This window comes from Styela clava, chromosome 10, assembly GCF_964204865.1.
Source record: "Styela clava chromosome 10, kaStyClav1.hap1.2, whole genome shotgun sequence".
Classification (NCBI taxonomy): domain Eukaryota; kingdom Metazoa; phylum Chordata; class Ascidiacea; order Stolidobranchia; family Styelidae; genus Styela; species Styela clava.
Genome location: NC_135259.1, coordinates 2,281,752 through 2,303,310, shown reverse-complemented (window position 1 = coordinate 2,303,310; position 21,559 = coordinate 2,281,752). Strand labels below are relative to the sequence as shown.

The following is a 21,559-nucleotide window of genomic DNA, read 5'->3' as shown; positions in this document are numbered from 1 at the left end:
TATTTTCGACAGTCGTCATCTTAAAAATTGTGATCTTGGAGTTAATATATTTCCATGCGCTTTGGGCCTACATACACACGAAAACAATTCTCTTATGTAGCGCCATTAAACTCATGTCATTTCGAACGTAGTATCCTAAGTTATTGATAACTTAACTTAAAATGTATAACATATTAAACTAAAAATGGACAAAGAAATGAACTGGATAATTACATCGCATAGGAATAGATTTAGATATAAAGAGCTGTCATCAAATAATGAAACAACAGAGTTAATGACACAATTTGAAGAAATTAAAGAACAAAATATAATTATTGTAAGTAGTAAAAACAAAGACAACTAGCTAACTAGTCTAAAAAGTATAAATATCAGTAAAGAAATATCTCAAATAGTTCAAAATGCTGAAAATGTTGGAAAGTTGCCATCATCTAAAAATAAAATGTTGAAACATGTTAAATACTCTAAAAAGAATAGAGGATATTAAAAGAAACTTTGAATACCCCTGTTGAATACAGGAAATAGAGTCAAAAGTCTATTGAAACAGTGCGCAATATATATTCAGATATCACTACTAAAAATGAATCGAGAATAATGAGAAACTCAGAAAATGGAAAAACAATATCAACAAAATAGTTGTAGTCACATTTGATTCCCCAAATAAGCCATCACATTTATTTTTTGGTCAAAGAACAATTTGAGGTGAAGCAATACATAATGGAAAGTTTCAAGTGCCGGTGGAGGAAGAAAAGTTCAGTCATGGATTTATGCATAACAATAAAAGACATTGTTCACATATACATAATAGGAGGCTGGGGTTGGATTAACGAATAACCGGTAAACCGAGAGATATTTTGCTCTCTGATATCGAATATAATTGTGACGATTAACCGAATAATAAAGTTGCATGAATGGTGTATATGCTCATTAGTAATTTTGATATTTTTTGTTAAATTACGGCGGACATACCCCATATCACGTGATAACAATTTTTATTCACACTTCTCTGTCTATATTTCAGCCATCGTGAACTTCACTCTCACATCACAAAATATGTAACACAAATGTGATTAATATGTAATAGAAGAGCCCATTCTTTTAAAATAGAAGAGCCCATTCTTTTAAGTTAGGTTGAAAATATAAGCAAGGCTATAAACGAATACAGTTGAAAAGCTTTAAATGGGTGGGTATAACGACGGGGCAGATGGAGGTGGCGGTTTTGGTGATAACTATATTCTACTGTCGTGGTTTGTGCCATTGTGATTCGGGCATATTGTGGGGCAATTGAAAGCGTGTTTTGATTTGGTACTGGATACAACGCTAATACTGCACGATCGACGACACGCAGGGTGGTGCATCTCTTATCTGGTGCATTGTGCTTTCACGCATCAAGTATTGGCCTACACTGTGGGAGGTGCGTTCCACGAATTGCTGATTCTGTTGCATTTTGGTCGGGTGTAGCTTATAGTTTTTGCAGTGGAACGCCTTTAGAGTGCATGTTTATATATTCGCAAAAAATGTGTCGTAATTTTTGATCAATTCATCAAAAAAAACTTGAGGAAATGGATTTTCTAAAACTCAACAATATCTTTCCGGTTAATCGGATGGTTAAAATTCGAAATATACGGATATATCCGTTATCCGGATAGTAAAAATTATAGATATCTGAATGATGTCATTACATGAAAATTCATCCAGTGACCGTATTTTGATTTGAATGTCATTGAACGCTATGACAACAAGGCAAACATACATCTCGATTAATAAACAGACTGGGAAAAATATCGAAATTGAAAGCTTCAATCACATAAATGGTACCACAATACATGATGACGTTGATCTTTTAAATACAAACCTGTGACACATCTCGTACACCACAAATTGTAAATGTTTCATCAAAACAAGCGATACCATGGTGGAATCAAATTACTGTCGTACTGTCTGTTGTTTCATTTATCATGTTTGCCCACTTTGCATTCGTTTAATAATTTTGACCATTGAGCTGAAAGCAGTCATATGTAATAATACCGGTGACTGTACATTTGAACCCACGTACATTTGAACCCATGTGTATATCCACGGGTTCAATCTATATGCGTATGCTAAAACCCATGGGTTAGGGTTAGTATGAGTTTAACTATCCGTGAAACAAAAAAAAAATCCATAGGTGCAATAGCATACAGGTGCAATTGTCATGGGTTCAAATGTACGTGGGTTCAAATGTAAGGGAACCAATAATACCTGCCCTATCGCCAGTGTTTGGCTTAGTTTGAGTTAGACAGGTATTCACAGTTTGCAATAGTTTGATACCAAAATGTAAAGTTCTAATGCTGATCGTTTGAAAACTTTTATCCCTGACATTATACCAGTTTATTGCTGTTCTGTATTCAGTTTAAGATGGATTTTGGTAATACAATCACAGAACTAAAATGTGAAAAACTACTGAAATCCAATATGCGATTGGATCAAGAATCAGTTTGTTTCAACAGACACAATGGTACTTACTCTTGCTGAGGGAAAAGAATCAACAGACCTAAAAATAATCCAAGTCTGTTATTCGTGTATGAAGGGCGTGATTCTTGTCGCATTTGACTTTCCACTTCAAAAAACGTAGAACGTAGACAAAAAACGATAATGATTATTTACTTTATTGATACAGACTTCAGAAATTTATCAAAAATCATTAAACGAGATATAGAGACCGCCGACTTATCGATCTAGCGGCATGTTTCCTCCGCTCTGACTCAATAGCGACACCGCGTGTCCCATTACTAATTAATTAATAACTCGCTAATTATATAGTTCATTCAAAATCAATATGCTCCTGGTCCGAGATATGATGAATGCACATGCAAAATTTTAAGCAGATCCAACCTCGCTTTCGTGAGATATCGCGTGTATCTAACAGACAGACAAACAAACAAACAGACAAATACCTCAAGTATCAACATACTTACCGATCAAGATCGATAAGTAATGAAAAAAGGGATCTGTGTAAATCTTGCATCCAACCAAATATTGAAACGCCGTATTCCTTAAAAAAAGCTCCTGCATTTTTTATAACTATACATTGAAATGAAATGTAACGACATGAAGCAATGGTAAATTACAAAATATACGATATCCAAACGTGGGCGTAAATTCATTTTAAATCGAGTAACGAATAGAGTCTTTGATACATATTGTTTTGATGACGCTTGTACGGCTATAGTTAAGATTGTAGTGCAGAATTTGACCCAATTGGTATTCCACTTGGCTGTGATCTTACGAAACCACACAAAGCCACAACAGGAAATACACTGAGCACAACCACCCGGAAATTTATTTCAGGTCACGAGGTAAATTGATAACTTTTATTTGAAACAAGAACTAAACACGTGCAATTAGGTTTCACGTATTCCAGATATTCCATCTGAACCCTTGTAGCATAGGAAAATCAAAGTAAAGCAAAAACAGCTCGTTCACGATAGGCTGATAAAAAGACCTAGTTTTGATTTGAAAACAGCTTTCCCGTGATTGTCGTAACAATTACTTTGAAAAAAAAATATATTCACAATTGTTGTTGGTAGAAAACTCAGTTAGATAGAATATCTCCCGTCGTTTTCAATGACTTTTCGAATTCCAAGCTAGGCTAGAATCTAATTACAATGACACACCTAGTTGGACTACATTTCACTCATTCATAAATATCTCGATTTATTCAGTGATATAGAACAAGGAAAAGTTTTTTCACACAATCTGAGTTATCTTTTAAAACTTTTTGACCAATTTGACCAATCCACGAAGTTGTAGTCTCAAAGTAGGAAATTTTCCTTCAGAAACTCATTCTTATTTTATTTATCAACGCATGCACTTTTGAAAAATGCGTACAATTTTATTCTTTCAAGACATGAAAATATAGAAATATTACAGCATTATCTCACCGATAGATTATTTTCAATATTAGCAAGATCTGCAAGTTATAATTCGTTCCGTCAGCATTTAATAGAAGTAAGGACAACCGAGTATTCAACAAAATATTCAAACTCAGATACAGATTTTCAATTAGAATCGCAACCCGATCTATATCAGTTTTCAAGCAGGGCAAGTGTTGCAAGATCTTCCAGAATATCCTCCCCAGCAATTGCAAAGAGTCAGATGCCATTGTGTAAAAAGATACGTTTCTCTGTTTAAATTATCTTCTAAGTTGGTGAACAAGCCTAACAACGTGTCTATGGCAATAAGGACATTAGCAAAATACGTAGAAAGTTTCGAATTAGTCAAATCTATTCCCGATATGCCCTCTTTTTTCAGAAGGGGTTCACCAACCATATGAACAAATACTTCGCTAAGATCCAATTCTTTATCTTCAAAGTGCCATTCCCATAAATGGAAAAGTTCTAACATCGCATTTTCTTGCTCAACTGACGTGAAACGGATTGGTGGAATTGCACACTCTCCCACATTGCATCTACGATAAGTGCAGAAAAACCTTCGAACACTTTCAAGAAGATCAAACACATTTGGATATCTCAAAAACCATACTGTAAAAGGGAAACGTTACAGAATCGTAAAAATTCGAGAAAAATTAAAATATCTGAACAAAAATTTTATTCTGGTTTATAGTTAACTTTCATCGGGTTATTAAAATAGCATTTCTGCAAGAGGTATCATGTGAGTTGTGAGAGTGACCAAATTGGGTAATATTTGTGAGATCGAGTAAATTTTTCAAACTAATATTTGCTTTATACAGCATTAAAGTCACTTATTATGGACTTACAATCTCCTTGGTTATAGTGTAATTGTTTCATTCTGTCATAATCGTTCTCCTTCCATCCATTTAGTATTAGAGATTCTAGATTTTCTTGACTCTTATACGCTTCTAAAATATCTAGCGTAACGAACAAAATAAGAAATGGTTTATAAATTAAATTTCTTCGAGTGTTGAGAATATGCAGCTTGCCAATCTAAAGTGAATACGCTCACGCATGCGGGTGTGTGGGGGTGTTTTGCTAATTACAACACCAGCCATTTTTATTGTCGCAGTTGATTTAGGATGAAGGAAGAATGTCTACAAACATTTCAAAGATGGTATGCTAGAATTAGATAGTTAAGCTTGCTACTTACCATGAGCCGTTGCATTTTTAAGTCTATTTCGCAGCGAACAAAGTCTGGATTTAAAACCGTCTATCGCCGGTGAAACAATATATTTCAAACTTTCGTTTACAGTCACCAGCTCAGGTTCTGAAATATATTTATCCGAGGAAGGTTTAAAATCTATACTAAATTTAATGTGCTTTACATGAAAGTCTTACCTCCAGCGAAAAACCATCCCATTGTAAAAAACACCTCAAGTATAAAACCTGGCGCAGGTAGATACTCAAGCAGTAAGTATCGATCAACTGAAAATCAGCAAGATTATAAATCCACAAAAGTACAACATTCATGATAATTAGGTGACTCAGCGTACCAAAGACCACACAATAATCCAACTTGAACTGAAACTGGGTTGATACTCATTCAAGTAATATTGTTTCAAATTGACTCAAAGGCAATGGGAACAAAATTAGTTCTGGGCTCGCAGAAGGCGCCAGTTTCACATTGACTTCACATCAGTTTAATTGAAAAAATATTAATCGTAATTACCGTGTTGAACGTTTTCACAGGTGAATGTGTCGCTGAAGGATGAAAGATCGTTTGGATCATCTGAAAGTAATATTTGCTGTAGTAAATAATAACATCAAAGACTCGGAAAATGAACCTAGCTTGATAAAATGCGATAGAAATAAAAAAAAAATGTTTAAACTGATTCGGATAGTTTTTTGATGCGGAGTATATGGATGGAGGGAAACACTTTGCGAAAATTTTTCCAGATTTACAGGTTAATTCTAAATGATTATCACTCCTATATGCATAAGTTTAACACAATTATATCAAATGGAATATGTACTAACTTAGAGTCATTCCTACACCCTCCGACCGTGCTGCAGCAACGCCGATACAATTCTTGACCACAAACGCTAGAATGATAAAAACAATCATGGTGTTGGATGGTATTGCAAACAAAGCACGTGCTTTTATATTAATTTTTGTTCCGGATTTACGCATTACCACTTAACTGTGTTCATACGTCATTGGTTATCATTATTTGTGCCTAAAATATTCAGCGATATAACTAATATCTTCTACGACAAGCCATTTTAACAATTCTAATTTGTCATAATCATATTAATGTAATCTTTAACATTTTCATAGTTTAACATGTTTCTACTTCAAAAGCAATTCTTCAAAACAAAAAAATACTTACATGTATTGTTTGAAAATGTAATAGTGTAGTATATATCAAATGACCCACCCTGAAAAAAGTGGTTAATCAAACATAATATTGATGGCTCACAATCGGCATCATGTTTGAAGGTAATAAAATTTTCAGAAATGGAATTAGAAATTGAAGCGAGAACATTTATATGCCAAGCATTGAAAACTTACCCAATTGTAACATTGGCTTTCAGGAAACCTCTGATTTTGTATGCGTTATTCAGATTTGTTAACCTGTGCTCGGCATCAGTCAATTTCAAAAGTTCAAAAAATATATATATTTTATATATGGAATTAATTTATCGGTTAATCGCAATATAAATTTTGTAGATTAAAAAAAATCGAATTCAAATGGTGTGGATTAATCTTTTGTTCAATTAAATTTTAGGCAAAATAAGACTGATAGATTACTTATCGTTAATTTTTTTTTTTAAATATCAGATAATATTTCAATAATTACATGAGGTTACGCAAATAAGTTATGAAATGCCGGAAAACCGCATTAGGAAATTACCTTTTTCCCAATCTACAAAATAATGTTTACACATTGATTCATTTTAACTTCCACGATGTATAAGGTTTCAAAAACAGGCCATACATACTGAAAACTTTCAGGAGAGAAAACTATTACAAGAATATTTCGTCGCGAAATGCGACATAAAGCCAATGTAGGTCAGAATCTAGTTTTTCAAATAAACTGTTAGGTCCTATAAATAAGTACTTGGATGGTAGAGAGTCATTACATAAGGGGTTCTTTTATATAAATAGTAATTTGTTACTGAATTAATATAATTGTACTACTCAACTTATTTATTGTAATGTCACCTAGATTTAGCACTACATTTATGGGCGTCGTATGTTTTTTTTCCTTTACGTGACGTAAGATGTTATATGAAAATTTCCACTGTTTATATGTATATAATTTTTGCCTGCCATATTTGTTTTATTGAGTCTAAACCAACAGTTTACACTTCCTCGTTACTGCTTATATTTAAAATATATAACAACATTTTGAATAATAAATTATTATATTCGCATATTAAATAGGACTAAAGTATCTTTCAATGGACGGAACAAAAATGTTAACATCAATTCTGATAACATGCTGTTTCTTTGCTGATTTTTGTTTGGGCCAATCTGGATTTTCAGAAATAACTGCAGTTTTTGATGAGTTCGGAAGTGGGATTATGTCAGGTATGCAATTTGTTGGTATATATATTGCATGACATAGGCCTTTCTATATCCTTGAAAATAATTAATTTAAAGTTGACAAATTGTGATTTCCGTCATAAAATTTGTTACTTTCAGAATATACAGCTATAATATTAATTTAGTCGCTATTTTTTGCCAAACTATATGCAAAGTTAAACATTTTTTATACTGCAGCTGATGAAGGCATATTGTTTGAGACGCCAAGGCACTTTGGAGCACAACTAAAAATGGCAGCTCCACCACGACCTGGTGGTATGTATTCGTATTTTTTTTTCAATTATGTGCAGTATGTTTTTACATATATATACCATTCTCATGTAATTTGTAATGTTATGTAGCTGCTCGACAGTGCATGCAGTATCTTATGTAGAATCATAAATTAATAAAATGAACTATTCGAAAATGTAGACATAATTTGTCGTCTGATAATAATATTATATTTCTGTTTTGTTGTATCATGCAGTGTCTTGCAACAGTTTCAGGTTTATAGTTTTTACGTTTGTACATAAATATCCTATAATTCAAAATTTAATACCTTGATAGACTCGCGCTACAGTGATAAAAAATGATTTTCTTTGATATATTGATGATGTCCCCCAGAAAACGCCACCCAACGATATAGTGCTACAGTAAAATGCAATATGAGAATAACAATATTTCAATATAGAGCCGGTAATTACAGTGGAATATAATACAAGAGAAGTGAAAGAATTAGCGGCGTTGGTGGCATTAGCAACAGATATTTATAATCATCGATTTACGGTGGTAAAGATCTGGGACGAAGGTATGTAGTTTATTTTATAATGTTATAATGGTAATGTTTTAGTTTTTTTATCAAATCGTGTTGTAAATTTTTCAATGAATGAACACGAACAGGCTTTGTCGCAAACTGACGACACTTGGTTAGTTTAAGTTATGATAAATAATACACATTTCTATTCAGATCGAGTCAGACTCAAATTAAAGGCGAAACTTTACAAATTGATGCGACACACAAGGGCTTTAATGTGTCCATACTCTCCTTGTTCTTACGGAGTTTGCTCTATAAAACCTCTATATGATATGGCATTCAGTGTTCAAGAGGCGATGAATGAAATGTCAAGTGCGTGGGCATATATCATTTCAAACCAGCCATCGATTATTGACATACCAGAAAATATTCTTCAAGAAATAGATAGAATTGACAATGCAGATGAAATAGCTGTGGATCATATGTTGCAACCGCCTCCAGATCTAGCGCAACAAATTGAGGAATGGAGAATGGAGATGCTTTTAACAGCATTTGGATACAAATATTTGAGCAATTACCAGCCCTTTGCCTTAAATCCGTTTGAGTACGCTTTTGTGAAAGGTGTTTATCAGATACTTGTGGAAAAGAATGAAAATAATGAATACGTTGATCCTATACAAACAGTTTCTAAATATGTTTTGCAATGCAACTGTTACAGTGGATTTTTTGGTTCTGATTGCACTGCCTGTGCCTGTTCCGACCAAAGTGAAAAAGAATGATTGTGAAATGTTTTTCAATTTTATTTTTCAAATATATATGACATAGTTATTATTTATTAATCACATTTTCACAACTTCTTCCTTCATACATCATCTTACAACAGACTCTTCGAAAATTGCTTGTTTATTACACATTCAGAATTTCGCAATGACAATTCTATCGTCGGACTAGTGGCGATATACGACAACAGGATAATATGCAATTTGTTGTGTAATTATCAATTAAATATTTATTTGTGTTTTTTTGTGCGACCACCTCAGTCGTATTAAATTACAGTAGAGTAATTTAAAATATTCTAGACCTGTGGTTCCCAAACTTTTTGTACCATCGCCCCCCTAAAGTAGTTTCTACAACTTCATCGCCCCCCGGCACTGCAAAAAAAAGTTTGAAACGAATATATTACAGACCAAATAAGAAGACAAATCATAGTTCATAGTGTTTTTTAATGAGATGGATGAGCTTGGTGTTCTTCAGCGAGTTTTTCATTATATCTAAAATTACCCCGTTTACTGAGGGAAAGGCGATTTAGTTGTTTTGATAGCAATAGCAGCACGGCTGAAAACCCTTCTTTCACCATATCAGAGGTCGGAAATGAAAGAATTCAGGGTTCTACTCCCTCAAAAACTGTCGTGTACTCTTGCATTCAATTCCCTAAATTCACCGCATTCCACATTGAAATAATGAAAACAAAATTAATTTTTCAAAACTTATAATGATGATTTTCGTACATCTCATTCATCCCTACAGCCTGATGATGAGCTTTACCAAAATACATGATATACAACGGTCTCCGGTAAAATTCATCCCCTATTCCACGTCCTCCAGTCCGATTACCAGTCCATAGATTTAATCAGCCATTTGTTTTGGATTCGTGGACTCGGTTGGCCCAAGGGGCGGCAAATTTTACGTCGCTCGCGGGACAAAATTTAGGGTTGCTATTCTTTCGCGGATCGCATATATTTTTTGAAAGTTAAGAACGGAACCTCGTGCAAAAACTGCGACAATTCGTGAATTCAACTGAGTCGTCTTATTAAAAAATTATTACAATGACATTCAATGTGACACTGTCTTGTTGCTGCATCACGCTTGATAGGACGCCAAGATTGGAAGATTTTCTAAATGGGCATCACTAATCTTAGTTTTTTGCTTGTTCTTTGTAATGATCCTTTTTGAAAATAATTGTTCGCACAAATATGTACTTCCAAACATCGAAGTGAATATTTTCGCATGGTTTGTGAAATTTTGATAAAGATTTTCTTTAAGAAGATATATTCTTACAAAAATTGAGCAGTGATGAATCTCTGGAATAGAATATGATTTTTTTTTCCTTATTGCATTGCAATATATTCGAATATTTACTGCGCTATTGAACTCCTGCATAAACTTTTCTGCGTGTTTCCATTTGTCTAATTATAATTAAATTGTAGGCTCATTAAACGAGTAGCTGTTATATATAATAGCTGTTATATAAAGGATATAATAAAATTTAGTCTAAACGTGTCTCACGATAAATTCTGTTACGTAAAAAAATGTAATTTACTCCTCGAGCGTAGATGATAAATAAAATCAATTCATCATTAAAACCGTCGTTTGAACGTTTCTCCTGGCATAGACTTCCTTGTTTACTTCTTGACATAGGCCAATCAGCAAGATGCAAAAATAAACGTAACAATGCCCCCTTTTGCATCCACTCAGACACATTCCTCACTCAGACAGACTTTCAGGCGTGGTCGTAAACATTACCTCACCTCATTTTCGCGACTTTGAATTATATTCGTTAGTTTTTAGTTGTTTTTCGGAAATTTAAATATAATAGGTCAATAATCACTTTGTCCCCCTAGGAGTTTCAGTCCAATTACAGTGATCAAAAATTAGTGTAGAAATAGCTGTGATAGACTAGGCTAAAATTATTTACCGGTACTCCCTAAAAAACAGATTGTTGAATAGTATGAATTAGAAAGATAGTTTGAAACAAATACCTTATTTTATAGGCCACGGGAAACCACTCTTAAAAATAAGCACCGAAAATTTTAGAATGATAAAATATAGGAAGAATTTTCCGGGGTCAAAGGTCGGGGAAAGGTCCATTAAGTGAAGCGTCCCGGGCCAGATTACTACAGATTTTCCGACCTCTGGGATACGCAAACTACCGTACCTCACTGCGAAGACAAGTCCAGCAATCATTTCGCGTGCAATCACATCGCCCACGTGATTCAAACCTACGAAAGCACGCAGAGTACAGTAATCAAGTGCACGAGGCGCCGAGCAAAAACAGGTTTCGCGAAATCGCCCCCCTATCGCCCACTTCGACTTTTTCGCCCCCCTCTGTATCGTTTTCGCCCACCGGGGGGCGATATCGCCCACTTTGGGAATCACTGTTCTAGACCACTCAAATCTTCACAGCCGTAATCTATACCTTCCGAGTCAGGTTGTTTTGCAGAAATAACTCTGTTTTGATTGGAATTCTCATTTTGCAATCTCCTTGGTGTGGGATGGCGACCAACCTCTTTTGAGTTGCCGCTAAAATATTGTATTTCAATTAGGAGAAGGAAGAATGTCGTTAATAAATCAAACCAATGTGTGCATCAACCAAACTCCAAGAATCCTGGGTTGGTATCGTGTTGTTTTGATTTGAGCTTCACACACGCAGAACTTATATGACCGAGGCGATATATCATACTTAGGTTTGGATTTGCATGTATGTTCGGGTAATGATGTATTGTTATGCCATAAGCATTTACTTATTATTGGACCGTATCAAGGGTACTCCCGTAATATGCGTACCAGGTTAGGGTTAGACCCTAATTTTATTTCAATTATCTTATTTTAGTTCTATTAAAGTTCGAGAACTGTTTGTGTTAGCCAAGTGAATTTACCCCCTGCCCATAGGTTTCTGGCCCTTTACTTACACAACTTGACGTAAATTAGGCGAACAAAATTAGTTATCTACATATTGGTACACATACTTCTGGAGCGCCGAATTAAGAACGGCATTAATTCCCAATTCGTGACTTGACGGAACACTGAAAAAGCGTGGTAGGTCACGATAGGGATCAGTGGTCTCAATTAGGTCTTCGCTATTTCTTTAAAGAAATGTCAACCCCTTCCATTTCTTCCACACTATTGCCTTCACCGCAATCGATGTTAAGCGGCTGAGGAAATGGCATTTATGAATTACAATGTCGATTTATCTTTAGTATTCATTTGAATTCCGAATCGCGAGTAAACATCTCCAAAATGCTTAGTGAACAAGAAAAAGTACCAGACGAATTATAAGGTAATTTAGGATGATCATCAAACGCAATAATGAACCAATAACAAAAGACTTGTAAATATGTTACGTTGTTAAATAGTATTGCACGCATCCCTATCAGAATTTAACGTGGTTATACACAGTTTACATTTTATTAGTCCTGTTGTTCTTTAATAATGTCCTTTTACGAGTCGACGTTCTTCTGAATTAGCGGGCTGAGCAAATTTGATGTTTGGTCGAGGACTGATGGTTCTAAATTTTTCTTTCGTAGTTCCGTAAAGACGTGGTTTGTCAGGGTAAAACCTTGCGAACGTCTCCTCCACAGTATGGATATTTTGATCTGGTCGTTGGCTGAAACAAGGCTTTGATCTGTGTGTTTTTTCATTCATCTGGCAACTTCACGTGTGAAAAACTATTATTATTATCTGAGATTTCAATGTGGTCGCATCAACGCGCGCTTTTTTCCTAACGAAACTATGTAGAACGCCATGGCCAGGCCGAATATAAGACAGTCATAGTAAAAGATTTATCCGGCGTCTCTTTCCTGTCCTCAGATATTAAAACGCCACAATGTTCGATTGAAGACTGCGACTATATTCAACTCACTTTTTGGATACTCCCGTAGTATGTGTACCAGGTTAGGATTAGGGCATATTTTTATTCCGATTTTCCTTATTTTAGTTCTATTACGAGTTCGGGGACTGTCTGTATGAGTCAAGTGAATATACCCCCTACCCATAGGTGTCAGTCCTTTTACACCACTTGATGTGATATAGACGAGCAAAATTAGTTACCTCCATATTGGTGCACATACTTCTGGAGCAGTATTATTGTTATTACAAGTTTATCAGTGATTTTAATCTGAAATAGTGAAGGAGAGTATTGCAAATTATGCCTATTTGTTGCCTATCGTTTATTTGTAGGCTTGATGAATTTTATACTTTGATATACCCATGAAATATGACATTACAATATGAAAATTCATGTATATTATGAAAAACAGAACTCGAAACTTTCGATACGTTTTATTTATTTGAAAATATTTATTATATAAATAAATTAATTTAAATGAATGTAAATAAACAGCAAATATAAATAAAAAAAACAGAAACATTTTAATATTACAGTTATATGTCGTTCAGAACTTATCACATCGCAACAGTGCTCATGAAATAAAGTATAAATGAATGTAAGACTCATAAATTCAATTGAAAAAATATAAAGTGTCACAGAAATTAGATTGCTGGTAGTTTGAACTTAAGTGTCCTTAATATTCTTCTTCAAATGGGTTACCGCAAAACAGATCACTTTGATACTTGCAATATTTTCTCAGTAGTTTCTAAAATTTGTAAAATATTTTTTCATTATATATTTTATATCCTACATAACCGCAGTCAATTTGTATTTTTAATAACATGCGCGATTTTGAATTATGGTTTAAAAAGACTATTCTAGATACGACAAGCAATTTTTAGCAAACAAAGAAGGAAATTGATTCACTTACGTAGTGTCTGGTTGGTATGCATATCCCAGGCATGATGTTCACTTTCGATTTTCTCATCATTGACACACAGAAAGGCTTCTCTGCGCAAATCAAGTTTCTTGTGTGATCGCATTTTCCAAGTGCATTAAACGGTCCGCCGCATGTCTGCCACATTTGTTTGTAACAAACATCGCAACAACTAAAAATATTTAATATTAAAATATAACTATAATCACATATGCTAAAAGTTTTAAAATTATCTCATATTTTGAGCAATACTTGTTTAAATCACCTGTGAAAAGTTCACATCAATACCACTTTTCGACACGAAGTTGTAATCCAAAGTATCGATTGATTAATCCAGTTCTAAATGCTATGAAAGTTTATTTTCGGTGGAATCAATACAACATGGATAGTCAGTATTGATACCGATGAATTACGTCAAGTTTGTCACACTCAACAATTTGTTGGTTATCGTATACGAAGAATATGCTGTCAAATTGTTTCGAATTTCAAGCATTTGTGGTTTTTCATACTGCGCATTTGCTTGTCGAAAGGCTTGTTAAAAGCCCGAAGTAAGGAAACCAAAAACTCGTAACACGCAATAGTTTTAACAGAAAAAGCAATTGAGTTTTTTATTTGTAGAACACTTTTTGTTGAGTAGTAATATTGTACTCACCCGCACATATCTTTCACAATTTTCACACCAGGCGGACATTCTGGTTTCGGACAATTCTTTCATCCGTTTGGACAAAAGCAATTCAAAGCATGCAAAGTCCCGATAAAAAACATTGATAAAATGATATGACACGCATAGTTTTAGTACTAACGATATTTAAAGATGTTCTAACTTGCTGTATGGCTGAATCTTCTTCTAACATAACTCCATTGCAAATTAGTATGTATATATACTATGATATTTCACTTGGGAGAAAATTTTGCAAACGTGGAATCATATGACAATTGAAACCAATCTCTAGAAATGTTATGATGTATTGATCGTTTTCTACTTATAAATTTCCAAAAATACGATTTAGTCTGCTTAATGAAATTCAACTTGTTCAAATAAATGGATCGTGTACGTTAGTAGTGTCGATGACGTATATATAATTCTGCAAGCCATGTAAAACTGACTAATCTATTTCGAAAATTAATAAAAACCCAAACCTTCAGAATTTTCACAAATTCACTATGAAAGCTATCTGAAAAAAAACTGCAACTATTAATAGGCTGAAGAAGTGTGCCAACATGGTATTTCTAAACGCGACTTTCCATGTTCTTCTCGATATAGAGTCAGCGATGATAATTCACTATAAAAGTAGTACTAATAATTTTTGCGTCTAGTTTCTTTAGACCATATTCCGTTATTCTTGGAGACAATCCTACTTTGCAGTTACAGCGTGACGTAAAATTATTCATAAGAATTTAATAAATGCAATGATTAAGTAATTTATTATACTGAATCAGGTTAATTCTCACCGATATGATTGAAATCCTGAATTTGATTTTATATATTACTGAAATTTTATTATTATTTATTATCTTCAGGAATATTCAGAGATTCCTAGTGTTGATCATTTTCCAAACACTATTTGCACTAACACACACTAAAGATGAGCAAAGAGACACCGCGTAATAGCTGTGTCGGAACGTACGACGATTTAAACATTGTCAATAAAACAGATTCCTTTTTCTTGTATCATTTTAATTTTGACATGAAAAAGAATGATTTCCACGTCTTTTTCAAACCACTTGGACCATTTTTGTGTCACGAAGTAGCAATGGATCGTTGCACCTCCCTCTTTGTTTGTGTGCATGCGTAGTTGGTATGTTAATAATATCAGTGTTTTCCAAAATTGTCCCTAAAAGCCTCCCTGATAAAAGTGTGCTAAACGCTCCAGCCCCCAGCTCAGTTATAAGTATGATGAGATCGATGAGCAGGCTGAAATGCGGCCAGCTTATTATTTTCTGGATCTTTTTCAGTCTCCTCGTTTGGTTGGGTCAGGGCGGTTTCTCTTGATATCTAGAAGCGCGATCACGGCACTCTACCGAGTATAAGCTGAGAAGGGCAATAAAAAACTTTTTAACCCGATCCCACAAGTAAGGGTATTTAATTTGAATTTATTCTGTAGCCAGAAAGATTGATACGAAGCACTCAAATTTGTTTTGAAGAATAGTACTTTTTTTGTCTCAAAGTGTCAGGAAATATGCAACATTTTCGCCTGCTTTATTCAGATGCATATTAGTTAAATGCCAATAACTTCTGAACGGTCTACATCGCTACATTATGAAACGTTTTATTACTTAGCAAACACATCGGTTGCAAAACAGTATTTGGGGCTGGAATGAAGCCATGTGGGAGATACCTTCTGCTTAGCGGCTATTGTGAATGAAGCGACATCAAACGTAATCCATGTCCTAGAGTACAATTATTACGAAATAATAAGAAATATATACAGCTATGTTTACGTCAATTGCGAAAATACGATATGCCAAATTCATAAGCAAACAAGGGCAAACCGGAACATGAAACTAAAGTAAATAAAAATGCCGAGTATACACAGCCATCTTCTATATATACTTCAACGTGTCAAAATATTTGATTTTTAGTTTGAAAGTTTTTTTGCGATTTGGCACTCGTGGTTCAGGTATTCGGGACTGTCAGTTTTATTCAAAATATGGAACTATGTACCGTTTGAAAGTATTGAATAGTAATTTATCCCAGTCTATCGCAGCCTTTTCGGAACTAATTTTGGATTAGGCTACTACAACTAAACTAATACTCTCCGGAGTCAAAATAACCAGTGCAACAGTTTGGATTTTGTTACTGTGTTTTTTAAGTTGCAAGATTCAAGATTCCATTTTGAATATTTATTGAAGACAGCAAGAGTTATATTTTCTCTCGCACGTTTTATGGATGGTCGGAGTCTTATAATACAAATTCGAATGTTACTACAATGCTCAGACCCGACAAAACAGCATTGCATAAGGGGTAAGCATATAAACATAAAATATATACACCACATCAACACGGACATTACGGTCCGTGACAGAGCTCCCTCTCTTGTTACGAATGAAACTCTATAATTTTCATTCTTAAAATAAAAAACCTTCCTGCGACTTAGAACACACATAGTCTTTCCACCAATTGAAACATTTTACCCGCACTATCGAGCTCACTTGAACTGAACTTAGGTGTACAATAAAGTTCAACAAAATAGTTCTTGCCCAAAATAGTCAACAAAATATTTATGTCAGCCATTACCACCAGCTGCTCATCACGGCAGCCGATGGTAAATCCAGCAATTAGTGCAAATAAAAATGAACACATTATACAAAAAAAGCCAACCCGAAATTCTTTAATTTTAAAGAAAATTTTCGACAAAATCTTAATGCAGCGGTTTCAAAACGGGGGTTCATGACCCACTAAAAGGGGGCTACAGAGCGGTTGGAGGGGGCCACAATGCTGGGCGCAAAACACATTTTAAATTTCCCTTCACAATAAAACTCCCTGTCCTTTTATTTCAGGATGTTTTCAATTCATTGAGCATGAATTTTTCGGAGGGGAGTACAGAGATCCAGAACCAACGTAAGTAACCAAATCGCCAATCGGTGCATGGCGGAACATCGCAATCAAGATGTCCGATGCCTACAGGCGAAAGCATCAGTCAGTCAAGCACATATTTGCGATTTACAGTGTCTATTTTTATAGAAAAGTGACCAAAGAACTTAATTCGTGTTAGACAAATTTGCGGAATATTTGATAAATCATGCAATCAAACACCGAACTTCGAATTCTATGACAACAAACGAATAGCATCTCAAATTATAAACCTATAATAAAAGGGATGGTAACTTAAATTGCGTACATTTTTATTAGAGTACAAGAGCAAAAACCTCGATAGAAAAAATATCTGCTTTTCTGATGTTTGGAAAAAGAGTTGAAAAGCAAATCAACCTAATTTACAATAAGCGTAAGGATCACTGACGAAGGGAGTAGAGATTGTGACTTGCAATATGAGTAAGCCGTAAATCTGTAAGTTGATGTAAAAGCACGAGCAAAGAAAAGTACATATTATCCTGACTATCAAGCTTTGGATCCAAACTAAATGGATAAATTGAAACTAAAAATTGAGAAAATGGTCCATATACTGTAAAAACAAAATGCAGTCAGGAAGTAGTGTTTTGATTACCGGACGGGTTTCATGTTTTTGCATTAGCGTATGTCAGTGTATCGCAAATTATGCCTATTGGTTGCCTATCGTAATCTTGATGTACTTTGATATAGCCATAAAAGGGTTCCATTACATTTGAACCCACGTACATTTGAACCCACGACGATTGCACCGGCATACTATTGCACCTATGAAAATTTTTGTTGTTTTACGGATATTTGAACCCATACTAACCCTAACCCATGGGTTTAGCACCCGCATATAGATTGAACCCGCGAATATACACATGGGTTCAAATGTACGGTCACCTCATAAAAGAAGTCCTCTTGTAAGTTTTACAATATAGAAATTCATGTAGATTATAAAAAACAGAACTCGAAACTTTCGATACGTTTTATTTATTTAAAAATATTTATTATATAAATAAATTAATTTAAATGAATGTAAATAGACAGCAAATATAAATATAACAAAAACAGAAACATTTTAATATTACAGTTATATGTCGTTCAGAACTTATTACATCGGAACAGTGCTCATGAAATAAAGTATAAATGAATGTAAGACTCATAAATTCAATTTAAAAAATATAAAGTGTCACAGAAATTAGATTGCTGGTAGTTTGAACGTAAGTGCCCTTAATATTCTTCTTCAAATGGGTTACCGCAAAACAGATCACTTTGATACTTGCAATATTTTCTCAGTAGTTTCTAAAATTTGTAAAATATTTTTTCATTATATATTTTATATCCTATACATAACCGCAGTCAATTTGTATTTTTAATAACATGCGCGATTTTGAATTATGGTTTAAAAAAACTATTCTAGATACGACAAGCAATTTTTGCAAACAAGGATTGATATTTATTCACTTACGTAGTGTCTGGTTGGTATGCATATCCCAGGCATGATGTTCACTTTCGATTTTCTCATCATTGGCACACAGAATGGCTTCTCTGCGCAAATCAATTTCTTTGTGTGATCGCATTTTCCAAGTGCATTAAACGGTCCGCCGCATGTCTGCCACATTTGTTTGTAACAAACATCGCAACAACTAAAAATGTTTAATATTGAAATATAACTATAATCACATATGATAAAACTTTTAAAATTATTTAATATTTTGAGCAATACTTGTTTAATTCATCTGTGAAAGTTCACATCAGTACCACGTTTAGACACGAAGTTGTAATCCAAAGTATCGATTGATTAATTCAGTTTTAAATGCTCTAAAAGTTTATTTTCGGTGGAATCGATACAACATGGATAGTCAGTATTGATATCGATGAATTACGTCATTATGAATTAAGTTTGCCACACTCAAAAATTTGTTAGTTTAGCGTGTACGAAGAATATGTTGTCAAATTGTTCCGAATTTCATGCATTTATGGTTTTTCATGGTGCGCTTTTAATTGTCGAAAGGCTTGGTAAAAGCCCGAAGTAAGTAAACCAAAAACTCGTAACACGCAATAGTTTTAACAGAAAAAGCAACTGAATTTGTTATTTGTAGAATGATATTTGCTTTTGTTGAGTCGTAATATTGTACTCACCCGCACATATCTTTTACAACTTTGACACCCGGCGGACATTTTGGTTTTGAACAATTCTTTCCTCCGTTTGGACAAAAGCAATTCAAAGCATGCGAACTTCCAATAAAAAACATTGATAGAATGATAATGACACGCATAGTTTTAGTACTAACGATATTTAAAGATGTTCTAACTTGCTGATGGCTGAATCTTCTTCTAACATAACTCCATTGCAAATTAGTATGTATATATACTATGATATTTCACTTAGGAGAAAATGGAATCATATGACAATTGGAACCAATCTCTAGAAATGTTACGATGTATTGATCGTTTTCTACTTATAAATTTCCAAAAATACGATATAGTCTGCTTAATGAAATTCAACTTGTTCAAATAAATGGATCGTGTACGTTAGTAGTGTCGATGACGTATATATAATTCTGCAAGCCATGTAAAACTGACTAATCTATTTCGGAAATTAATAAAAACCCAAACCTTCAGAATTTTCACAAATTCACTATGAAAGCTATTTGAAAAAAAACTGCAACTATTAATAGGCGGAAGAAGTGTGCCAACATGGTATTTCTAAACGCGACTTTCCATGTTCTTCTCGATATAGAGTCAGCGATGATAATTCACTATAAAAGTAGTACTAATAATTTTTGCGTCTAGTTTCTTTAGACCGTATTCCGTTATTCTTGGAGACAATCCTACTTTGCAGTTACAGCGTGACGTAAAATTATTCATAAGAATTTAATAAATGCAACGATTAAGTAATTTATTATACTGAATCAGGTTAATTCTCACCGATATGATTGAAATCCTGAATTTGATTTTATATATTACTGAAATTTTATTATTATTTATTATCTTCAGGAATATTCAGAGATTCCTAGTGTTGATCATTTTCCAAACACTATTTGCACTAACACACACTAAAGATGAGCAAAGAGACACCGCGTAATAGCTGTGTCGGAACTTACGACGATTTAAACATTGTCAATAAAACAGATTCCTTTTTCATGTATCATTTTAATTTTTACATGAAAAAGAATGATTTCCACGTCTTTTTCAAACCACTTGGACCATTTTTGTGTCACGAAGTAGCAATGGATCGTTGCACCTCCCTCTTTGTTTGTGTGCATGCGTAGTTGGTATGTTAATAATATCAGTGTTTTCCAAAATTGTCCCTAAAATCCTCCCTGATAAAAGTATGCTAAACGCTCCAGCCCCCAGCTCAGTTATAAGTATGATGAGATGGATGAGCAGGTTGAAATGCGGCCAGCTTATTATTTTCTGGATCTTTTTCAGTCTCCTATTTTGGTTGTGTCAGCGCGATCACGGCACTCTACCGAGTATAAGCTGAGAAGGGCAATAAAAAACTTTTTAACCTGATCCCACAAGTAAGGGTATTTAATTTGATTTCATTCTGTAGCCAGAAAGATTGATACGAAGCACTCAAATTTGTTTTGAAGAATAGTACTTTTTTGTCTCAAAGTGTCAGGAAATATGCAACATTTTCGCCTGCTTTATTCAAATGCATATTAGTTAAATGCCAATAACTTCTGAACGGTCTACATCGCTACATTATGAAACGTTTTATTACTTAGCAAACACATCGGTTGCAAAACAGTATTTGGGGCTGGAATGAAGCCATGTGGGAGATACCTTCTGCTTAGCGGCTATTGTGAATGAAGCAACATCAAACGTAATCCATGTCCTAGAGTACAATTATTACGAAATAATAAGAAATATATACAGCTATGTTTACGTCAATTGCGAAAATACGATATGCCAAATTCATAAGCAAACAAGGGCAAACCGGAACATGAAACTAAAGTAAATAAAAATGCCGAGTATACACAGCCATCTTCTATATATACTTCAACATGTCAAAATATTTGATTTTTAGTTTGAAATTTTTTTTGCGATTTGGCACTCGTGGTTCAGGTATTCGGGACTGTCAGTTTTATTCAAAATATGGAACTATGTACCGTTTGAAAGTATTGAATAGTAATTTATCCCAGTCTATCGCAGCTTTTTCGGAACTAATTTTGGATTAGGCTACTACAACTAAACTAATACTCTCCGGAGTCAAAA

At 34.1% G+C, this 21,559-nt stretch overlaps 2 protein-coding genes across 2 annotated transcripts; one reads left to right on the top strand and one right to left on the bottom strand.

The window, feature by feature from the left end:
* Positions 1-3,861: 3,861 nt before the first annotated feature.
* LOC144428063 (uncharacterized) lies at positions 3,862-5,987 on the bottom strand. The gene is made up of 6 exons (XM_078116723.1): positions 5,931-5,987; positions 5,623-5,682; positions 5,292-5,378; positions 5,104-5,220; positions 4,757-4,867; positions 3,862-4,520 (listed from the first exon to the last, which is right to left on the bottom strand). The coding sequence occupies exons 1-6, from the start codon at positions 5,938-5,940 to the stop codon at positions 4,072-4,074; spliced, it is 834 nt and encodes a 277-aa protein (XP_077972849.1). The 5' UTR covers positions 5,941-5,987; the 3' UTR covers positions 3,862-4,071.
* A 1,372-nt stretch (positions 5,988-7,359) lies between these two features.
* Positions 7,360-9,019, top strand: LOC120338013 (uncharacterized). Its single transcript, XM_039405935.2, has 4 exons — positions 7,360-7,488; positions 7,681-7,758; positions 8,174-8,290; positions 8,450-9,019. The coding sequence occupies exons 1-4, from the start codon at positions 7,374-7,376 to the stop codon at positions 9,013-9,015; spliced, it is 876 nt and encodes a 291-aa protein (XP_039261869.2). The 5' UTR covers positions 7,360-7,373; the 3' UTR covers positions 9,016-9,019.
* Positions 9,020-21,559: the final 12,540 nt, after the last annotated feature.